This window comes from Anser anser (assembly GCF_964211835.1).
Source record: "Anser anser genome assembly, chromosome: 1".
In the NCBI taxonomy this organism is placed as follows: domain Eukaryota; kingdom Metazoa; phylum Chordata; class Aves; order Anseriformes; family Anatidae; genus Anser; species Anser anser.
The window spans coordinates 141,971,124-141,994,890 of record NC_139720.1 but is presented as its reverse complement, the minus strand read 5'-3'; the positions used below and the strand labels follow the sequence as shown (position 1 = coordinate 141,994,890).

Sequence of the window (23,767 nt, the reverse complement as noted above, 5' to 3'; positions counted from 1 at the left end):
GCCTCAGTCCCAGGTAAAACTTAGGAGAAAATTATTCTAGGAGTTACTGAAAAACACCTGAAAGACAACGTAGTCATCAGTGATAGACAACATGAGTTCATGAGGGAACAGTTTTAGAGACTGTGTAGGTACCTCACAGTTTTAGCGACCTTATGTGTGACATGATAAGTCTTCTCATGTCCAAGAGCTGCAAGGACCTTCACACAAACTTAGAGAGGCGAGGCGAGGGGGATTGCTGTGATGCAATGTGACATCACAGTGGTGCCAGTGACATCACAAAGGATGAGTCACAGCGGGGGAGCTGTCATCAGGGCCAGCAGCAGGCAGCACCACCACACTGTGGCCTGGGCCGTCGGTGAGTGCAGCTCGCACCTCCTGCTGGCTATGGCTCGTCTGATCTTCCTCGCCCTGGCTGTGCTGGGCATTGCCCAGAAGCCGTGGTTGGTGGATGATCACACGGATGTGGATATGCACGAGAGAATGCAGCAGCATGCAGAGCAGCTGAGTCAGGGCATGGCTCGGCTGCTGCAAGAGATGGAGCAGAAGAGACAGGAGCAGAGTGGGGTGGCCCTGGGAGCTCTGCTCTTCACCGCCTTGCAGCAGTGGCAGCTCTGGACCTTGGCTGACCTCCTTGTCCTGCTCTTTGGGCTCTGCCGGTGGCTCAGGAAAAGGAGCCGTGAGCTGGGCAGCCGCAGCAAGCAGGGCAGCTCTACAAGGAAGAAGGAGGATGATGGTGATGCAGACCAAGACGGTGACTCTGATGACATCTGGGAGCTGGGCAAGGTTTGGGACGATCGCACCCAGTGGCCAGCGCCGTACATGGCAGACAAGTGCAAGGTGGTGGAGGAGCTGGTGGACGAACTTCTTGGGGCCTGCCGAGGACTCTCCATGATCTGTCCCTTCAAGCCACAGCTGCAGCCAGCCATCGGTGTGGGCTGCCTCTACGAAGGCTGGAGTGCCCGGGAAGACAACGTCCTGTACCGCCTGCTCGTGCCCCTGAGGCCTCCCCCTGGACACACCTTTCACCCAGAACTGGGCACCGTGGGGAAGACGGCGAAGAGGAACCCTGCCCTGCGCGTGGAGCTGGAGTGCGCCTGTGTGAGGGAGCAGCTGGTGGGGGACATGCTGTGCTTCCTCCACCACCCCGAGGACGAGCTGAGCAGAAGACAGGAACCCAGCCTCCTACGCACCCTCTGCACCGGCTCCTACCTGAACATGGAGGAAACCACCCGCTGGTTCCAGGCGTTGGTGAAAGCAGCCTGGGAGCTTCTGCCGCAGTCGCGCCGCTGCCACCTGACGGTGCTGCCCTCACGTCGCTCCTGCAAGATCAAGTTGGTCAACGCCTCCAAGAGCACCCTCTCCATCGAGATCACGCTTGGGGTGCAGATAGATGGCTCAGGCACCTTCCTGAGCCTGGCGTAGGCCGCGGACAGCTTCACCAGTAGCCCGGCGCCGCTGCACGGCACCAGTTTCTCCAGCAGCGCAACAGAGAAACCTGTTAGCAGCCGGGCAGTGACCACCCAGACCCTTGGAGAGACTCCATTCCATCCAGGAGCTTCAGCCCATGCAGATGTCAATAAACTACTCTTGTTAACATACACTCTGTCCGTGACTGTCTGTGCAGCACTTTGAGGGGGAATGCAGACATTTCCCTGCTCAAGCAAGGCCACCTAGAGCAGGCTGCCCAAGGCTGTGCCCACAACGTGGTACTTACATGTTAGAATATGCTCACATTCTTGAAACAATAAGGTTGGAAAAGACCTCCAAGATCATCTTTCCTCTCTTTCTTCATTTTTACTGCCTTGAGAGCTTGATGATGGGTTTGATTTCTATTTATATGTTTGTGATGTTATGATCAGCCATCATTTTGTTATTTGAGAATTAATTTCTCCACTTCAGGAAAACTGGTGTCTTGTCACAAAATTGGAGCAATTATTATCAGAAGCTAAGATATGATAATAAGGTTGTCTTTTCAGTGCCCATTTCATTTACGTTTTCCTTTCTTGTTTATTTTAACAATCTGGAGGAAAAAAAAAAAAAAAAAAAAAATCCTCCAGAAGTGAAGCCTTCACCTTTTGTTTTTTAAGTTACATAAAGGCATATTTTTTCCTACCTCAGTGAGAGTATTCTCTATTTCATGACTGTATTTTTAGTAGCCTTTTTATTAAGAATAATTTGTCGAGAATCAAGACACTTTAAAGAATCAGTTAAAAGGAGAAGTGAAAATGTTATAGCTCTTGTTTTGCTGAAGTGAAATTTGAGGCAAAGCAAAGTCAATGGCAGAGGTAAGATACCATTCTAGACGGTTAAAAGGTAAGGGCGCATTCTTCCTGAAGTTGATGAAAATGTAAAAGGGTAAGCAATTTCCTTGTTTAGCAGTTTCAAACAATCTTACAAACAAAAGGATATTTCCATCAAAATAACACTATTTCCCAAAACGGAAAACAATCTCTCCACCTATAGGTACATAAATTCACTACTCTGGAAACCAAACCTGTTCTAAGAGCCTACTTTTATTGGCAGCCTGACTGGCTACTAGAATAACATTTAAATTCAAGTGTATATATCATTATATCAGCACTGCAAGCCAATTCTGACTTCATAAGATTATATTCAGTCACGGGGTGGGGGGTGGGGGGGAAGTCTTTAATATTCCTTTATCAGAAACATTCATAAAATGATGAGGTAATATGTCAAAAGCAGACAATTTCAAATAATTGAGAAATTATTTTCAGATATGAAACACGTATCGACATTGTCAGCTTATGAGACATTCTAGTGTAGACGATGGTAGAAACTCTAATATTTGCCCCAGAATTTGATGTCTCCCATTTCAGATATATAGGGTGTCACTGAATTACAGATGTGTGCTATGCCATAAAAATTATACAGATTTAAGTCATGCAGTCCAGAAAGCCTTTACTCCAAAGCAAATGGTGCAGATGGAGGAGATTTGACCAGCCAAGTCTTCAAGAGCCCAGTGCCCACCATTCGGACAATCTCCTTTTGGAGTTGCCAAGAAACCCTTGGGCCCTCCAGCCCCTGAGGCATGTTTCTGCAGGACCCACAGCAAAATCTTAGCTTGGCCAGGTCAGAGCATCCTTGAGCTCTCTGGGGACTTGCAGTTCCTTTCTTCAAATTTCTACCTTGGAGATTTCTATGGGTGGCATCTCTGTGGGATCTGGTGAGCAAGTGGGGAGATAACACAGACAGGAGTTGGAGGAAGAATGAAAAAGGGAAATATTTTAAAATGTGTTTCTGTGTTTTTGTTGTTGTTGTTGTTGTTGTTTTCTTAAATTTAAGACCAACCTAAGGCCTGAAGTCTGGCTTCTGAGCTGTAGCAAACCTACAGACTTCTCAGCTGTTTCACCTCTTTAAAATGTAGCAGAAATGTACACATTCCAGCTTTTGCCTAGAAGTAAAATGAACAAACACATGAATAGGAACCTCCCGCTTCCAGCTGTGTGTCTGGCCCATCACTCAGCCTCTTTGTACCAGAGATCTAGTCCAGGGTCTGATTCCTCACCAAAAATTAATGTTACGTGTGCCTGGCCTCTCAGAGTAGTTCTTACTGTTGTAATTGCAGTGTGCACTTGAGGTGGTACTCCTGTGTGTATGCATGTTATCTAGGAGCAGAGCTGCACAGAGGACACCTTCCCTTCAATCAACCATAGCCTGCCACACCTCGGGCTGTTTCTGGCATGATACAGGGCCCTGAACTGAGTTAATGGCTGTATTAAAAGCCTTGCGGGCACAGCAGAGGTACTCAAAATATTTCAGAGAAATAACTGGACAGAGGCCATTTTCATATAGCCTATTCTGGGCTGATTTTATGGTAACCAAGATTCGAATATGAGGTAACTAGAGGAGTAGCTAGTGAACATATATAATAATATACAGTAGTGCGCTCATACCACCAACATGGGGCCAGTGACCCAAGTTTTTAATGTGTAAAGCTTAAGAGCTGCCTATCACTGGACAGAACTATTTGAAATGTAGCAGATTTAAACAAACCTACTCAGAAGATTTAGTGTAAGGCTGATTACTAGCAATGCATTCTCAAGAAGTGTTCAAGGAGCTTCACAGCTTCACAAAACACCTGACATTTCTACCGAAGTAAAATTACAATATCATTAACATTGTGTTGGTCAACAGGGACCAGACTGAGAGACCCCAGATATATTTAAAGGTCAGGTGTTTGCTTGACAGAATTTTTATGTTAACCTCATATTTCAGTATCTCCAAAAGTGTTCTTTTTTTTTTTTCAGATGATAATTATTTTCTTCTTGTCCTTGTATTCTTACTTTTTTTTTTCCCAATTTAAAAATATTTTATTATAGTATCTATTTATATTTCCCTTTTATTTATAGGCTTCTTTCACATTTTTATGAATGTAAGCAAATTATGTGAGTAAAATATAGGAACATTTGCATGTGAAAAAAAAAAATATTGTACCATATTCATAAATATCACAGTTGTGATACAAGGCTGACCTTGTAATGTCAGGGACCCAGTGCTAAAGTCTGTATTTCCATTCTCCGGTGCTGTCAATATCAATGTGTGAGAAGGAAAGATCAGCTGTGCTACTACCTCAAGAATCCAATGGTCCATGAAACAATATTGGTCTTCACTCTGTCTACTCATCTAAACTAGTGGAAAATAATAGACAAGTTTTGGTTGATCAATAAATGAACAGTAAGCAGGAGACTGGTAATAACTATACAAAGAATTGCACCTTTAAAGGGTTGCTGTGAAATAAGTTTACAAGCCTTTGGATTAAAGCATTTTCAAAGAAATACTGGATTTATTCTTGTAATTGGAAGTGACTTTTAAACCGAATGAACAATTAACAATATTGTTTGTATTGTTAAGGTAATGTTCAAGCAAGTATTACAGCTAAAAAGTGCCATAAAAATAACACATTGTACCTTCTTTCTGTTATTATTGTAGGAGTCACAACAGGGATCTACAGGACACAGCAATACAAGTAAGTACTGACTCGTTTATGGCTGCATTGGGTGGAGGGAATGACAATGACTGTGAAAACCAAGGGACTGAGAAAGCAACGGTAGCAGACTGGGACAGCACAGAGCTTTCCCAAGAAGTACTCTGTTTTAGCCAAATGTGGGGAACTGAATTCAAGGGTGACCATCAAAATACCATTTCTTTTGGTGGACTGGAAAGAACAAAAAGGATTCATTTCATGATGTCTATTTCATTACCTAGGTGAGAAAGACTGAAACAGCAAAAGAATGGCTTTTCTAAAATGCTAGAAAAGAGATGACCCGGTTGCTTGGGCAAGGGCACTGCCAGATATAGGCTGCCAAAATGTTGTGCTGAAAAACCTGTTATCACTTATCTGTCATAAGCAATGGTATATTTTGTGGCTATTGCACCATAATAAACAACATAATCCTACCAATCCAATACCAAATAATGCCTCAAAGACCATGTGGCTGTGGGTCTTTTTTGGCTAGCAGTGTGGGAAGGGAAGTGATGTGTGCTTGCATGGCTCCTGGTTGTTGCTTTTCAGTGGACTCCAATATACAAACCGTGGTGCAGATCAGCAGCACTTTAATTAGATTTAGTTATGGTGAAAAACTTAGCAGCTGTATTGAAAGGAAAGATTGAACTGTTCCATGAAACAAAGTATTAATCCTCTCCCCTGACACCTCTGACTGTTGTTAATGTTGTCTTGCATATTAAAAATACATGATCCTACTCTGCTCTCAACATAAAATCGTCTCAACCAAAAGAACCATTTTGTTAGCTTCCTGACCTGTCAGCCAGCACAGAGCCCTGTTTTCAAATTACAAGGCTGTGACTGAAGATGAAAAATGCCCTGAGCTGGTAGGTAGGGCTTTGAAAGTGGCTGGTCACCCACTGCATGAGGGAGAAGACATCCAGCAAGACAAGCCTGGGAGACGTAGGCTATTAAAACAGTGCAGTTCTTTCTTCTGCAGTTCTTCAGGGAAAGGTCAGCAGGCGGAAGACAATGTTGTGAAGAAACACGCAGTGGTGTCACTTAATTGCCAGTGTCAGTTTGATATTGCTGTGAGGACCAGCACTAAGGAAATAATAAAACGCAAAATGGCTGAGGTCCTGTCAGAAAATAATGAATACAGTAATGAGAGAAGGAAGCGCAAAAGGGCCATAAGAGAGAGGGCTATGCAAACATGCAAAGAGTCATGAGCATGACAAACACACAAACTGAGCTGAGGGCTTTGTGATGACATCAGAGGCCACAGTGTTTGGATAGCTTTGGTCATAGTTTCATTTAATGTATTTCCTTCTTGCAACACTTTAATAAAATAGGTTGTTCTGCAGTTCTAATGAAACATGCTCTCCTGTGGATTAGGGAAGCAGTCCTGCCCCCTTACACCTTTCCTCTGCTCCTTACTCCTGCGGAGTCCAACCTCACTTCACTTCCAGTTCCCCCATCAGCCCTCCTCCCTGTGGTATTTCCAGCTTCTTATTTTCTCATTCATCCTGCTCAGCAAAATCAGTGTGTGTTTGCTGCTGGGATAGAGTGCACTTGATACTGCCTGGCTGGGTGATGGCAACCAAACCAAAGAGTGGCTGAACCCATGCAGAAACACTTTCTTCATTGGTATCAAAATTTAGGGTTGCTGTCAGACACTAAGACACATCTCCTAATGTTGCAGAGGAATTTGACTACCTCTGAGATGTGTATCCATGAGGATTCTTGTCAGAGTGTTAGAAAAAGACATGCAATAAGACACAGGTAGAATAAAACATAGACCTTACCAGTCCTGTACAACAAGCTCACAGAAAACTCATGGAAAAAGTATTTGGATGTTAGGAAATGCTACCAAATGACTCCATATGGAAAAGAAATTTAATGGTCTATGTACTGCATTATCCAAACACACATCTTCGGAGTCCCAATTAGCTGGTATTCCCCATTGCACCATGTCTTCTGTGGAGTGGCTCCTGAGCCCATCATTTGCAATGTTCTTACTTCAGCTGCTAGCATTGTCTTTCTCATAGATAACATTTGCATTTCTCTCATCCTTCCCCCACAAGGAAATCAAAGCATTTAAAAACCCTTAATGGCTGAAGTTGTATTGCTCTGTTACAATAAGTATTATTTATCCTTGTTATCCAGTGGGGGAACTTATGCCAGTTAGGTTGAATGATTCACCCAAATTCCTACTCAGAGGAGAACACTCCTTCTCTGGTCTTCCGCTATTCAACAGGGAAATCCTACAAAAGTCCATATAAAATATATTTTGAAATGGGAGAAATCTAATCTTCTCATCCGGTTATATTTAAAACAATTAGGAAGTGAGTTGTGTGAGAGTTAGCAGGAACTAGCAAAGAATTCCCAGGCCTGTGGCTGAGGATCTGAGGGCTGATGTTTTCCGCCACAATCTTCTGGAGGCACGTGCATGCACACACACCCCAAGACACAGGCATGCACACACACACGTCCACATCCTTTTCAGAAGACATACACAGTGCATAGCACCTGAAATGAAGTGTGCTAATAGTAGCCTTGTGAGGTAGGTAATGTATCCTTTGTCAATTCCCATCTGACTCAGAAAAACAACAGACTACACAAATTTGCCCACTAAAAGAAATCAGAGCTAGACAGGTTTTAGCAGTCCAACAAGTGGCAGCCTCCCACAATGGTACCTGCATGCATTTGGCAGGTAACATGGAAAATGGGAATACAAATCTTGGCCTAGCCAAGAGTGAGTGTGGGGGAAAAAAAAAGAAAAAAAAAATTGTTCTGACAGATAATTCCCTTTTATTTATCCAATAGCTTAACAACAGCGTATCTGTGACATTCAACTATGCTTAGCCTATACACATTTCTCAAATTTCTGTGATTCAGTCAAGTGTGAACAAAGTTGGTAAGAACTGATAAAGCATTAATGACCAGATATTCTACTCTGGTAGGCTGGACTGATGCATTTCTATCATCTGCAAAAGCTTCATCCTTCCCCTCCACACAGAAGTATGTTAAGTGACGATTAGCATTAAAGCAGATGCAAATGCTTACTGTAGGGTAATTCATTAATATCCAGTTTGGCTAAATCACAGAGATTCTCTTTCCTCTCTCTCACAGTACTTGTGCTGTTTCCCTTGTTGCTACATTAACATACATTGCTGAAAGTAGAACTGATGTGAACTCTGGCAAAGCACTCAGGAATCCATATTCCTCCTCACACTCAAACAAACCAGTGTTCATGGTAATAATTCATCACTTACACAAAGTCTAAGTTACGAATAGAAAATCTTTGAATATGTGCCAACTGTTACTGTTGGTTTCTTGTTCCAAATTACCATAATGCAGATGAGCTCCAGGGCTCCAGGCATCCTAAGGCTGACAAACATGCACTGTAGCAACAGCTTTCTAGCCAGCAGGTTATCATCTGGATATGCTTTCTGAAGTCTCTGTTAAAAGTGAAAAGTGACCTAGAGATTATGGACTAGATGTATTCCATCCTGTGTGGCTGCCCAGCTTCTGCTTAAATTTTAGGCACCTTTAGCTTACCTAAAGGTTCACAGAGGGACACTGGTGTTTTTGAAGTCATCCAGAGCTTCCTTTTCACTAAAGATTGGACACATAAGTTGGGTACATTCAAACCTTTCTACAGGGGAGGATGAGATCTACAAGCACCACAGCCAGGTGTTTGCACTACCCAAACCTCCTTTACTAGACACCCACATTCAGAAGTTTACTTTCTAGAGTAAGTCCTTCAGCATGCTTCTTTACAGCAGTGGAAAGACATTGGTGGCAAAATCCTGCCTCTTCCGATGGCAACAGCAAATTTTCCAGAGGTGCCCCTACCAGCCATTGATGACACCTCAACGCTGTATGAAAACTGAGGGTGAGAACTTTGCCATCAGAGAGCGGATGATGTGTAGTGTTCATGCGCATGGAATAGATTAGGGGCTGATCCAAAACCCGCCCAGCTCAAGTCAATGAGTAGAAGATCAGACAAGGGAACGCTGATACAGCCTGACCAAAACAAACACTTTTTACAGTTTTTTTCAGAAGGCACAGGTGGATTTTGGCTTAATGAAGTTCGTTAAAAGGTAGTGGAGGAAAACACATCCATCACTAAGCTAGTCACACACAACCTCTGTGCCTCCTTGTCTGCTAGGCAACATAAACTCATATGTAGACAGCTATTTGTGCCCAGCAACACACAGGAGGATCAGCATCTGCAGTCATGAGGTACAGAATTCAAGTTCAAGGTGATTCAAGTGGAGCAGCATGCCCTGTTCATCCACGTTAGAGCTAAAGAAAAACCTTGTGCTGAACTGTAACTCTCAGGTTTCTCAGAGTGATAAGTGCAGTAAAGAACAACCACCTTATTTTTGGAAAGAATGAAAGAGGGAGAAGGAAATGGCCTGACATACCATAAACAGTACCACCCCATCAGCCAGCAGCCTGCTTCCCTGGTGTCTGTGCTATGTAACTAAGTTACTTTGGGCACATGTGGTTTTGGACCACAGAAGAGGTCATCACAAGCCAATGTACTTTTCCAGGATGCTTGTGAGTCATAAGGAAACAAGAAGAAGAGGAAACCCTTGACCCCCTGATACTTCTCAAGTATTTAGGTACTTCAAAAAAAAAATAACTTAACTTGAAAGTTAGCTTTTTCTTACACAAAATAGCAAAGAGGGTTTCTCCAGACCCTAATTACAGCAGCTGAAGATCAGGTCAAAAGGTGTCAAAACACTTACGGTGTCAAAATGAGCATGAATCCAAACATCCATCTGCAGAAGTGTGTCCTAATCTCTGCCTTAGTAGCTTTTGCCGGTACTGTTCTCCTTTGTATGAAATGGTTCCTGGAACAGGGTGTGGGAGTTTGTGCATGTTGGATGGGACGCACTATCAATAGTACAGCTGTAAGACCCTGGAGAAGTCCTTTCTATGCCTCCAAGGTCTGCTGTTCCTTGTAAAGGTTGAGTTACTTGAGTCTTTCTGTCTCCCCTGTAGAGTTTTCTTGCCTGACATTGCCAGAGTACAAGTCCCAGTGACAAGAAAAGTCAAGTCAGGGTTGACTCCCAGCTTGCAGATACTCCAGCAGCGCCCCAGCAGCCCTGTGATTGCCTCAGCAGTATTCTGTGCATGTGGCAAGAGCAGTCAGCGTTAGCAATGCGTACAGCCTTGACATATCACATCTGAGCAGTTTCCATATTCACCCATTTCTGATGTCATTTTCTTTTTCTCTTTTAAAGGAAAAAGTGATGTAGAGCCAAAGAGTCCAGAGAAAAGTGCAACCCATACATCGTAAGTCACTTTTGCTTTTATGATCAGAGAAAGCATCTATGTTTTTATCAGATTGGTTTGGCAAAATAGGATTTGTCTGTTGTGGTTTTGGTTTTGTTTTTGTTTTCATTAAGATAAAGCTCTTTCACTGATGCTGTTCTTAAAAAGGCTTTTTAGATAATGACTAAACATTAATTATTCCTAGAACTTTTGCATGTTAGTAAGTCAGAGATCTTCACAGGTGAAATGGTTCCCTATCATGCTGAATAGATATGAAATGATTTTTGTGGGGGTGTGAGGCTGGCCTTTACAATCTGACTTCAACATTACCTTAAAGCTGCTGGAGTTTGTCACACTTGCTAAAAAACATCATGTCACATATGCCTTTGATGTACTGATGTAATTTTAAAAGACTGCAGTCTGCAGCTTCACCTCTGAATTACTTGAAATCCAATTACAGCTATCTCTGGTCTCTCACGATTTTGTTGATGTTTTTGAATTAACAAAAGAAGTCGAGAAATAGATAGGAACAGGCACTTGTAATATATCAGTGTTCACCTTCACTCTAGTGCAACAATAGAAGCTTTTACCATTTTTAACTCCAGTATACAAAGGACTGAATTGTTTTACCAACATAAACCAGTCTACGAAACAGATGGGCTGCAAGTTAGAAAAATAAATAGCAACAGTCTCCCAAACTGAGCTAGATAAATGAATGCCTTTAATATTTACCATGCAAGAGCAGTATGAATTTCTACAAAACCATTCACCTTTTTAATCCCATTTGAGGGAGCGAAGTTCTTGTAGCAGTCAGTCATGTGAATTTTAGAGTGCGTCTTGCCTATAATTTATGTTTCCTGATTCCTGTTATTTAAATTCAGAGCGTTACATCATGTAAATCTCACAAGGTGTCACCATTTGTTACATGGCCAAAAGTAGTCACAGAAGGAGGTACTATAACGGTGATTTGTAGTGGGATGTTTTCATTTCTGCTGCAAATACACATTAAAAATCTTCTGGAAATGAATCTAGAAAAAGATTTGACATGCTGTAAGAAATAGCTTGTCCTGTAGATTGTGTTGTGGAATGTAATTACAGTATGTGAGCATATTTAGCCAAACTTATTAAATGAATTAAGCATTAGCAGCCTTATGCCTTCTGATAGTATGATTGCTGGGAATGGTTAATAGAATGATTCCAATAATTATCATTTTTAAAAATAATATTGCAATAAAAACCAAAAGAAGAAGGGTTTTAATGCCATCTGGAGGTATTTTGGAGAAATGAACACATTTATTTTCGCTGATATTTAGCAATATGTAAAACATGAGCCATACTGCACAGTGGTTTTGCTAGTCAGATGGTATTTTATTCACGAGGAATGTTTTAACTTTCCTTTCTTCTCCTTTATCAGCTTAAAACTTTAAACCTTAGAACTTAAAAGAATAGGGGTTCAGAGATGTGCCCTAATATATTTTGCTTTGATACTACATGTTGTGCCATGTAGTATGCCATTTGAAATACAACAGACTTCAAAATCTGCTTAGGTGTGAAAAGTTCCTTGCCTAATAAGACAAAGTAGTGCGACCTTCTGAAATGATGTACAGTTTTCTATGTACAGGGTGTTTATAATGCTTATCTTTATGCTGTTGCTATATTCTAAGGCTTCCCCACAGCAGATACTGGTTCCTAGAGCAAATTTTAAAAGCAGAAAATACTTTTACCCCTGACAAATGGCTGTATTCAAGAAGCAGAGGACCCTCTAGTTCGAGAAATTGTTTGTGTGGAAAAGGAAACAGGAGAGAAAGTGGGACATGAACGGGAGGGAACCAGCAAGTAGTGCACCAAAAAAAAAAAAAAAAAAAGAACAAAAAAAAAAAAAGAGAGAGAGAGGCCTGGAGCTAAGAAAGAGGAGAAAGATTGCAAACACTGAATTTTCAGAAAGATATATAAAATTGAGAGCAATGGCAGAGAAAACCAGAGGTCAAACTGGAAAAGAAAAAGCAGGGAGAGCAAAAGCTGTTAGTAAACTAAGATGTGTCTGTTATTGAATAGTGCTGAATCCCTGAGTGATACAGTGATGCAGATTAACACATTTCAATGTGTAGGTAAACACTGACATCCCAGTTCTTGTTCTGCTACATTTTGTTGGCCTTCCCCAGGCTGCTTCTCATTTACACCTTCTTCTAGGACAGGCTTTTACCCCTGTTTCTCAGACAGCTGTGAATGCAGACTTGTCCTTTTTGGGGATGCGGCAGCTCACACCTGAGCGCAAGATGTGCATGGAGAGGACACCCCAGCAGGACCCTCTGTCCTTCTGGTGAAAGGCCCATGTCTTCTTGCGAGGTGGTGCTCCCCTGAGGGTCGCAGGAGTCTGTCCATCTGCTCCTGGTAGGGATGTTGAGAAGGAGAGACGCTGATGTAGGAGAGGTGGCACCTTCAGGCCTGGCTGGCAGAAACCACGGGGAGCCAGAAAGGATGCGCTGTGGATTCATTTCGTTGTGAATCATTGTTTCCGCATGGAAATGAAACAAACAGCAGCAGAAAAACCCACAAAGCGAGGCGTGTTGGCCTAGATAAAAATAACAGAAAAGATGGGGAGGAGCGAATTAATGTTTCTTTCTTGCAAATGTCTTTTTTATTTTCCTCAGGCATGTTACAAGCCACATACTCAAGCCAAGCTTATATGACTCAGTGGCAGTTAATTCATCCTTGGTGTAGATTTACTACCACCATCCAAAGATTATTTATGCAGCTCCAAAAGACAGGTTGATTGCCCTCCTGAATCAGGCAGTGAGGCGCTCATGAACCAAGCATTTACATCAAGTCTCCCCTGAAAAGATTCCTCTTGCCTTGTCCACCGGGCTCCATCCAGGGCCTCAAAATCAGGTATTGGGGCTATGCTCTGGAGCCAAAGGGATGAAGGTGCTGCTCGTAACCCCTGCAAATATGGAAATCTAGAGTACAGGATATGTGCTGTGCTGTTCAGAGGGGTTTAGGTATGGGAAATGCATTGTTTTGAATAGCATCATGCATATTTTTTTCCTGTATGCATTAACTCTGTGGATGGACTCTGGTAGGACAAAGCTCTCCACTGATAATAACATTAAACATTAAGAAACAGGCATACTTTAGATGATTCACATTAATTGATGCAACATCCTAATTAGGCAGATAAATAAGGGCAGTCATTACAATGCTAGAGATAACTGAGATGAATGTAAGAGAATGAGAATTATGCAAAACCATGAAGGAAGAGCAGAATCTGAGCAGATTTGTGCCCTTTTGCACACTGTTCCTATGGCCTTCACCGTGTCTGCATGCACAAAACTCACCTGAACTGGTACTGAAGGATGGCAATAAAAGGTGCAAACAATACAAAGGTGTTAAGCTGTCTTGAGTCTTCTCCAGTTGATTCATGTTCCTTGTAATTGAATGCTTTTAAAGCCATAAGAATTCTGGATTTGAAGGGCTTTTTGTTGTTGTACTCAATATGTACAGCTCTCTATGGGTCATCTGATTATAGCTTCACTGCACATTTCTAAACTTTTAGGACTGCTCAGAAATATTCAGCAATGTTTCATTCTTTCAGTTTTGTGACGGAAGGTCAGTTTTCAATGGTTAGAAAACTTTCACAATTTTGTTAAAAACATCTAATTTTTATTAAAATCCCTTTCCCCCCAGCTTTACCAGTTGTACGCTGAAGGACAGGGTTAAGGAGGGTGAGAGAAATGGAGAAAGAGTGCTCTTTTGGTCTTTTATATTTTTAGATATGGGGTTTTAGTTTTTCTTTGGAAAAAAAAAAATTATTCCAACCAGTGCATGTGTTTCAGAGGGTCCAGTGGTGTCACGGTAACTCCTTATCTCACCAGGGGTCTGAGATCACCCATCCTTCCACATGCAAAATATGACAACATTCAAAAATATATACAAATATGCAATACACAAATATACAATACACAAAACACCCCAAAAAAACCCCGCTCTTGGGATGACTTTCGATGTACTGTCTGTTGCGGTGTTCTTCAGTACCTTCGTGTTTGTAAATGATTTCCAGTTCAGACTACCCAAGGTTAATCATGCCTGGCTGTGATTCACTGCTATGCATTTACCTCGACATTTCTAGCGCACTTACTTAATGATATCAGCACTAGCGATGAGATACCTCGGTGCTGTCTCTTTATTATCCCTCCCACAATTGTTTTCATGCTGAGCTGCTCCAGATTTTTCCCTCCCTTTTTACAAGAGAATTAACCAAGATTGAGGGAGGCTTCTATAATTTATGGCAGTTATGCAAGTTTTGTCCTTTACTAATACTCTCGGAGAGTCACAGATCTCACTATGTGTGTTCACTTGTTTGCTTTTGCCAGGCAGAAATAGATGTTGGCTCCATTCCTTCTGTGAGACGGTCTCAGGCATCACTTGGAGAACAGTTTGCTCAGGGGGATCTTCATTAACAATACTAAATTCAGCAGTTTCCAAGCTGCCCATTTGCAGAGATTAGTGCTTCGGTCTCTTGCCCATCCAGCTGCTAACATCATCCACATCACCCTGGAGGTAGAAATAGGAAACAGGTACTCAGAGCAATGTTACTCTTTTTCTTCCTCGATGCGACCTATGTCTATGTTGGCACAAGCACCAATATATTTTTATTTCTTGCCTTTTCTTCCTCCTTTGTATCTTACTCCTTGTATCTCCAGTGACCCACAGATAGCATTTATTAGCCAAAAACTCCCGCATTTCCCATTTTGCAGATGGGAAAACAGAGGCAGAGGCATTACAAGGTGTCTCCTAGAGAGCAGGGAGAATCAGTCTCAAATTCAGGAGACCAGCCTGAGCAAGTGCTGCCAATGCACCACCGTGCTCTGAGCCCCGAGGAGCTTTGGCTTCCACATCTGCCTGGCGTCTGATCTTGAGCCAGGACCACAAGTCTCTCAGGCAACCGCTGCGACCTGACTGAGCACCAGAGTTGGAAGAGGAGCCCTAATCCCACCTCACTTTCAGCAAAAGGCCTGGTGCAGGTTATTTAAAGTTAGCCTTGGCTTCCCCCCATCTAAAATAATAATTAGACCGCCATGGAGACTAGCTCATTAATATTTGTACGAAGTGTTGAAAAATGCAATGTTCTGTAAAAATGGCTAAGGATTACTCATCCAGAACAGTAACGGAAATGAGTGGTAGTTTAAGTTTTTAAAGACAGACTCGGGTATTAAGTGGTGAATGTCCTGAGCAGTGCCAGCAGCAGGCAGAGGCTGAGGGCTGGGTGCAGGGAGGGCTGTGCTGATGCCTTTCTCGGCTGCCTGCAGAGATGGGGAGCTCGGGCAGCCCCTGCCCCATCACCACTAGCCCATCCTGCCCCACAATTTCAGTCGTAGCTTCTTGGACAGTCGCCACCCAACTTAAATTAGGATTTGGCTTTTCTCTCACTGTACCTGAGGGAGGGATGGCAAACAAGGAAAGGGCAAAGGATGCAAGCTGGAGAGCAAAAAGCCTTCCAGTGGTACACCTTAGATATCCTTCTGCCTGCTTGCCACAAAGACTGTGATGGCTCAGTAGAACCAGAAGATAGGTGAAGGGTCTGAAAGATGACGGAAAGGGTGAAATTCATACAACTGTGGAAGGCAGCCTCTAAGGAAAGGTGCCCAAATTTTTCTGTGTATAATCCACTTTTAGCTTTCAGATTAAGATACCAAGGCAACTTCTCAAACAGCCTTGCACAGCTCAGATTTGGGGCATTTTCAAGGGCAAGGACATCTGCAGCAGACACACATCAGCCGGTGATTTCGTCCTCTTTCAGCAATTGCATGGGTTCTATTGCAGGCCATCATGAGGGTATCAAACTGGTGAGCCACAGTTCAGCATCATCCATCCAAAAACACGACTTCCAAGGGGTGGTGGACAATTTATAAAAACCAATAATTTTTTTCTAAGTTTTATTGTTTCTGAAAACACCAGATACACATTGCATCATTAATGGCTTTTAATGTATGTCTGTGATGTATCTGAGAGAAGTTTTGAAGTCCATACTAAAACAAAACAAACAAAAAAAAAACACACTGAGATGAATGAACACAGTGTTCTTCAGAGCGATGGAGGTCTTGAAAACCATAGAAGCAAATGTCTAGTATTTATCCATGAACCAAGTAGCTGGCAGGAGAAGAAGGCTGGCTTCATTGCACTATCCCACCTGTTTACTTGAGCCTGGGCTTGCAGAGCTAACCCCTAACACTGCCAGACTGTCATTGCCCAGCCAGTCCAGCAAGAGCAGCTAAAATTTAAAATGCACTCCTCAGCTCTCAAATTCCCATGAAAAAGTTCTTTTTTCTGCCATCTCCCCTGAAGCATTACCCTCAGAACATGCACAGAGTGCTTCTCTGTGTATTAAACATACAGACCATTAAAAAAATACAACTCCACAGTAACTTCCTGCTCCAAAAGACAGACCGATTTCACCTGGGGGATGCATCAAAGCCCTGGCTGTATTGTCACAGTACTGATGTAAATGTTGCCTGCCAGTTCCTAACCTTCCCTTAGCACAGATTTTTGGATTTGTGGTATACAGTGTTGCTGACAGTCCACAAAAAAACTGTTTTAAGTTGATACCAACAAATCTATTTTCTTCAAATCCTATAAAGACATTTTCTTGGAAGATATTTGCCCACACATGTCTCAACTTAATCTGTCTTTGAGGCTTAGCTATGTTAATGAGGAGGAATGGATCAGTGTTTTGGGTGATATTTTTTTTTGCCACATAAAAAATATAGATGCATAGCAGTCAAAGGTGATACAATTAAAAATATTTAAAAACATATAAAATTGTATTAAAAAAAAAAAAAGAAAGAATGATATCCATGAAAGCAGATGAGATGGTTTTTATTTGCTGGATTTAGAAAGAAAACACATGGAAGCCCAAGCTGACCATAATTGCAGCTGTGGTTATCCTGGGATAAAGTTTAGCTTCCGTAGTGTTTCAGTCAGACAAGAAAAGCCTTATCTGAGATGTCAACAGGAAGGGGGATAGATGAAGTCTAAATAATAGCACCTCTGAGATCTGGGGAAGTTTTGCGATTGACTTGCATGGGAAGAGATAGGGCTTTCACTGCCCTATTTTTAAATGTCAGTCCTTTCTTTTACCAGATGCAGCCAACAGCTGGAGATAACTGCCCTTATTGCTGCAGGACTCAGCACAGGGTTTTATTTATAAAGTTCCCCCTTGTTTAGCACCTTTCCCTTCACTCTCTACCTGTACAGTGCCCAGGAGGGAGAAAAACCCGGAGCTGCTGGCTGCTGCCCTGTTTGGTGCCACCCCACTCAAAGCCGAAGGGGAAGGTGCAAGAAGTCCTTGCTTTGAAGCAGATGTGCTCAGCAGCTTTTGCCCAGTTGGAAAACTTACTACAACCTTGGCCATTATTTCTAATTTTTTCAAGTGACAAATGTTTCACTAGCACTTGTGTTCATTTACAACACTTAGAATAAAACTGACCAATTTAGCTAGCTAAAATACACTTATGGTTGAGGAAATGTTTTCCCGTGTTGCACCAAAAGCATATTATTTTTCTCTTAGGCACTGTTTTCCTTGGACTTTGTCATTTGTAAGGGACTAATTGGGAATCTTGAATGCGGCACAGTGGTTAAAGAGGAGTTGCCAGGAAAATCAGATGTGAATACCTGGGAAGAACTCGATTTCATCGGACGTGCCATCAGAAACCATCTACCCCGCTGCGTATTTCCTCCCTGAAGGAAACGATGAAACTGAAGCTGGGTGTCTGGCACGCCGGAGTTGCATTGTGCATGCTGTTGGTTTTGCCGGGTTAAAGTTCCCAGATGCTGGCTTGGAAATCCTGCACCCAGGCGAGAGCTGCAGCAAGGGAATCTGCCCTGGGCACTGCTGGGCTGAGGGCAGGGAGGAACGAAGCACCATGCAACATGTCCAACAGGATAGAAACGAGATCAGGGGCATTAAATATATCCGGGCTCACAAAACCTGTGTTGTTTTTGTTGTTGGTTTTTTTTTGCCCTTTTCTGCCAGTCAAAGGGCAGGGGGTGACCTGGTCCCAGGGCTCAGCCCATGGCTGGAGGAAGGCGAGGTGTGTGCAGGGTGGGGAGAGGAGGAGGAGGAGGGACAGGGAAGCAGAAAGAGAGATACAGGTCCTGGCCACCTGCCAAGGCAAATAACCAGCATTTTGCAAAAGAGAAATCCTAAGACTGAGGTCATAGTATGGAAAAAGTCTGTTTCACAGACTCTTTAGCCTGAACACAGGCCAAGATTTTTTTTTCTTTTTTTTTTTAATATATTTTTTTAAATGCAGGCATCCTATTAACATTTGAACACTAAAGCTCGTCCAGGAATGGAAAGATTTTGGAATTTGAAGTAACCTAGTTTTCTACTTTTTTGTTATGCTGATATATATAATTTTTAATTATAAGAAAGCAAGGCATTGAACAAGAAGTTCTCTCATTTTGCTTTTGAATTATTTTACCACTATGAAGATCAAATTAAGGGGATCTAAAGAAATGCCTTTTTTTCCCACAGAGTGACCGACTCAAAAAAAAAAAAAAAAGAAAAAAAAAAAAGAGGCTTTTCAAGCTTGGTGGACAATATTTATTTGCCATGCAAAACAGAGAAAGATACTGAAACGGTCATGAATTTTCCTGTGGGGAAAAGTTCTACTGTTCAGCCATGAATAGCTACATTTTTTAAAAACCTTTGTAGTAGCAAGCTGACAGCTTCATGACAAATTACTTTTTGTACCTAACTAAACTAATTATTGAAGCTCTTCTGCCTTAATCTCTGGACTTGGATTTAATGTCAGAGCGTGGATATTTTTTAACTGTGGGAAAAAATAACTCCTTGGATTTGTTAGGATGTTATTGCAAGCAAGTTTTTTGGTCTTTGATTTGCTAAGCTACAACTGGAGTCTACCTTCCTCAGGGTAAGAATATTTCCACATTATCATTTCACCTGTGGTATTTTAAGAGTGAGAATATTATATCTTCATGTGTATCTCAGCTTTATTCATCCTATTCTTTGTTTAGCATGCAGACAAGCTACATCTCCCAAAAGAGATGTGGAATATATTTATTGGCAATTTAGAATCGATGATAGATTTGACAAGCAAGCAGGGTGAGGCACTGAAGCTATCAAAGCTGGAGATGAATCAGGACAAAGGTTCGGATGAGATGCATTGTTCCAGAGATTCAAAAGGATTTTACTTACAGATCATTCCAAAATCAAGGCAGCTGTACCACTGACTTACAAAGCGAAAAGCTAAGTTTTTACTGAGAAAAAAACATGGCTTGATTGGCCCACAGACCTTTTATGGCAAAATTACAGCTGACATTTCTGCATGATGTTTTTTATTAGTTTTGTAAGCTATTTTGTCAGGATTCATTTGTGTTGAGTCTCTCTTTCATGTTATAAACCGTAAGCAGTTGTAGGTAGAGAGAAGGAATCTCTTGACGTATTTCTTTGCAGATACGCTCCAAGAAGTGCAATAGGTCAGGTATGCTGAATTAAAACTGAACTGATCTGCTACCTGATGAACATGTGAACTTACCGTTTATTTCTTTGCATTATAATTTAGTGTAAGTATAGGGGGAAATTCCATAAACTCATCACAAGCTTTCCTACTGTCAAAGCAAAGAAGACAAATCAACACAAATAATCTCTTAAGGGTATTTAATAGCATGGTATGCACACAGTATGAGCAAATTATCTGTTTGTATGTTGTTCAGTGACCAATTTTTGTGCCATTTGAAATGGCTGGTTATGGGGGGCAGGCAGGAGTTGGGGATGAGGGTTTCTGTCCTGAAGTCCCCTAGGAGCTGTGGCAGGCAAAGCTGACACGCAACCTGCCTTGATGTAGCTAGGCAGAGGCCCAGAACACCCCAGAACGTAACCTCAAAAATAATTTGTCATCACTCTGGTTTGTGCTTTTTTAGCTGTCGGGGTTAAGTCAAAAATTCATGTGGCTACTCATGTGAAATCCACATGCTTTCCCCATCAGTATAACTTATACAGTAAGTGTAATATGAGACACAAACTGTTTAATATTTGCAGTCACTGTCAGCAACAGCAGTTTCTGTAGACTTCCATGGAGGAAAGGATGAAGCCTTTTGCCAGAAACTGTTAAAAAAGCCTCTGTCAGAAAGTAAGGTTTTGATCTTGCAAATAATTACAGACAAGCATGATGTTTTCCAGCAGGACTTGCTTCAGCATTATTGTTTGAAAGACCAAAAGTTCCTGTGGGTAACTGGCCTCGTGTTTAAGCTTTACTGCCCATCTCCAGTTCAGTTAAAAACCATTTCCCTGTCAGCTGCACGCTTTACTGTGAGCACTGTCGGTAAAGCTGGATGAGTTTTGTCTGTCGAAAAAGTGGCCTGCTACAGAATGACTGCACATGGAGACCAAGGGGACAAAATAAGGAACCTGTGTTTACCAGGGCCTGCTTCTTCTCCCCATCCCTCGCAGCTGCCACTGCCATGCCAACCTTCACGTCCTTTTGGTGCAGTAAGCCCAGCGCAGCTCCGGTAAGCACTGGGGCTGGGAGACGGCCATATGGTCCACCTCTGAAGAGCTTTTTCCAGCTTCCTATTGAGAAAGAGAGAAGGAAACCTCTCGCTGAGGATGTCCCCTAGGTTTCATGGCTGGTAGCACTCTCCAGCTAACATGCAAGGAGCCCTGCAGCACTCGCAGCAGCCTCGTGTGACAGCTGCTGAGTAGCCAGGAGTGGGGAAACAAGCCTCCAGCTCTGAAGCATGGGAGACAGTGACATAAAAAGACGAGGGGGAAGGCTGGAGAAATGGTCAAAAAAGACTTGTCAGCTAAATAGGGTTTTAGGATTTTTGTTATTACATCCAACGCATATCACTAAACAAATACAAAGACATATATAATGCATAAACAGTGAGACATGGTTGCAAAGCTGGATGGTGGTGGTTAGATTGGTAGAGGGATCTAAAATATTGATATTTTTCCCAACTTGCATATATTTCACTATGACCACAGTAGGTAGATGACTTACCCATCATACACAGGCATTATGGAAAGATTATAAAAGGCAACAGCCGTCCTTTCAAAATTATTTTGATTTATTTTTATCTAGCAGAAGTGGCCAAGTACATCTTTAGCGTGATCCCATTTGGCTCAGTGACATTGCACAGCTATGAATTTGCTATGAGAAGATCAACTCTTTCTGTACCCTAAAGAACATAAAAGCCTCAGTGCCTAGCTGGAGAGCAAATGCCTCTTGCTCAAGCCGCTTATGTTTTTCTACTTGAGAAAAATTAAAATCTCATCTTATTTCTTTGCATGCACTTGTCATCCACTCAGAGTTTTATCCAAATAAATCTCTGGTTCTTTTCAAAGAACATCTTCAGTATAAGTTGCATTAGCTTTAAAGACTCACCAAGAACAGAGCGGTCCAGGCTGACACTCTTGGTTTCCAGCAGAGAAGCAACTGCATGAATCTTATCCCACAATCCTGCAGCTCAGTTAATTAAGTATTTGATGTCCTGAGAAGCTGCTGCCTCCCAAAGCCGAGGAGAGGGAGCTGCCAGGCCGCTTTCCCTTCTCTGGCCACCACACACAGTGATGTCCGGAGATTTTCCACCCATCACACCATCTTACACAGCTCTTCCCCTCTCCCCACCCCACAGAACTGATGAAATTAAATAGCATCAAAAATTAACCCCACCGTTATTGGAATGCAGCTGGGTAACGCATGGCCTCATTTGCCACTGGGGGAGAATATGTGTTTGCTGCTTCAGTTGTGGGGCCTCTGTGTATGGGACAGAGGAGAAACTGGTAGCACGAGCCCCAAGGAACACCTCCCCTGCGGGACCACCACCCCTTTGGGTGCCCTCAGACACCTCGGGCCCCAGTACAGGATGATTTCTGATACCTCTTTGCCTCATTATCTGCTATTCTCCCATCCTGGCCATGACCCCTTCTGCATTTCTTTTTCTCTCTCCTCTTTCTTGTTGCATCTTTTCTGCTGCCCTCTTACTTCTGTTTTTGTCAGGTTCATCACCCGCAGCCTCATTTCTCCTTGCTTTTCACTTCTGCTGGCCCTCCCTTCCTCATCCTTCCCTTCTTCACTTTTGGCCCAGAAAATATGTCTCCCATGTCTCCCCAGAAAAATGGAGGTACATGTAGCAAGGGATACACAAATATGCCCCCAGCAGCTCGGGTTCCTAGATTAATGCATATGTCTCATTGTCTGCTCCTCTCCACCTTTTTCTCTTGATTTCTCCACCGTGTTATCTATGCTCAGTGGTAAGCCACTGGGATGAAGACCAGCTTTTAACTCCTTTGTCGGGTGCCCTGGTATGCCCAGATCTTCCTCTGGGTCACATACTTTTCTGTTAATTCTCTTTTAAGAATCATGTAGGAAAAAATGAAACACAGAGAGATGAATATGGAGAAAAATTTTAAAGTTAGCTACCAAATGCTTTCCTTTTATAATTTTCAGCATGATTGGCAGGTAGATTTATTTAATCAAATTGCCTTTTCTGACAGTGTATTATTTAATGAGGGAGCTCTTTTTTTTTTTGATTGCATAGGAAATGTAGAAGCATTTGAGGAACTCTGATGTGCTATTTACTCATCCATTATGTTGGGAATCAGTTTAATTTCAATGTCAGTAAAGTAATTAATAATCATAACAGTTATCTGTCACAGAAAGATTTATTTGGGGATTTTCTCAGCAAACCGGGATATATTCCCCATCCTTTCACCAGAGAAGAAAGTTTTTTAAAATAAGCCACATTCGAATGTGTTTTTATTTTGATTATCCCTTCCAGGCTGATAGCAGAGATAAAGTATTTTCAGGCTTTAATTCAGTGTTGAGTCATTGACATGAAATCCTTTACTAGCTTGTTATCCATACTGTTTTTTCCCCCCATTAAATTCACTCTGAGTTTTTCAAGCATCAGGAAGGATGGCTCCCCCAGCAAAGTGCATGCTCCTTTCCTGTAACAAGCAAACGGAAAAAAAGAGACAGTCTCAGAGATAATGCAAAGTCCCCTTTTGGCAGTCGTGCTAATTTGGGCTGGCCTCGTTCTATTTTCAGTGTGGCACTTCGCTGTCAGAGGAACAAAGTGGCTTTACGGGTGAGAGCAGCGGGTGCTGGAGAGGATGGTGGTGAAGGGGCAGGGGGCCCAAGCCTGGTTTGGGATGCCTTGGTCTCTGCAGTTATGTGCAGCCCCGCTTAAGTAAATAACTGATAAATGAATAAAACCTTTCAGCTGATGCATTTGATGAGTACCAAGACTTTTTATATGGCTCTAAAGAAAGGGCAGTAACTGTTAAATGAATTGCTTTTTAAATAAAACACATAAGAGAAATTTTTAAATCCTTCATTGTTCCTTAAAATGTTTTAGTGCCTCATTAATTCTTGATTAGCCCCCGTTGTTAAGAGGCCATTATTATGTGGAAATAAGCTGTAGGAAATTACCTCAAAGACTATAGCCATGTCACACTGTACATGCTATAGTTTGCACCTCATCAGGTGC

The 23,767-nt window shown here is 42.3% G+C and overlaps 1 protein-coding gene across 3 annotated transcripts in view; it reads left to right on the top strand.

Moving 5' to 3' along the window:
• Positions 1-23,767, top strand: part of AFF3 (ALF transcription elongation factor 3) — a 336,736-nt gene that overhangs the window by 196,315 nt on the left and 116,654 nt on the right. For all 3 annotated transcript variants that reach the window (XM_083821502.1, XM_083821501.1, XM_083821503.1), the window contains exons 6-7: positions 4,951-4,987; positions 10,222-10,273. In XM_083821502.1, coding sequence (XP_083677628.1) covers positions 4,951-4,987; positions 10,222-10,273 — 89 coding nt within the window. The remainder of the gene's footprint in view (positions 1-4,950; positions 4,988-10,221; positions 10,274-23,767) is intronic.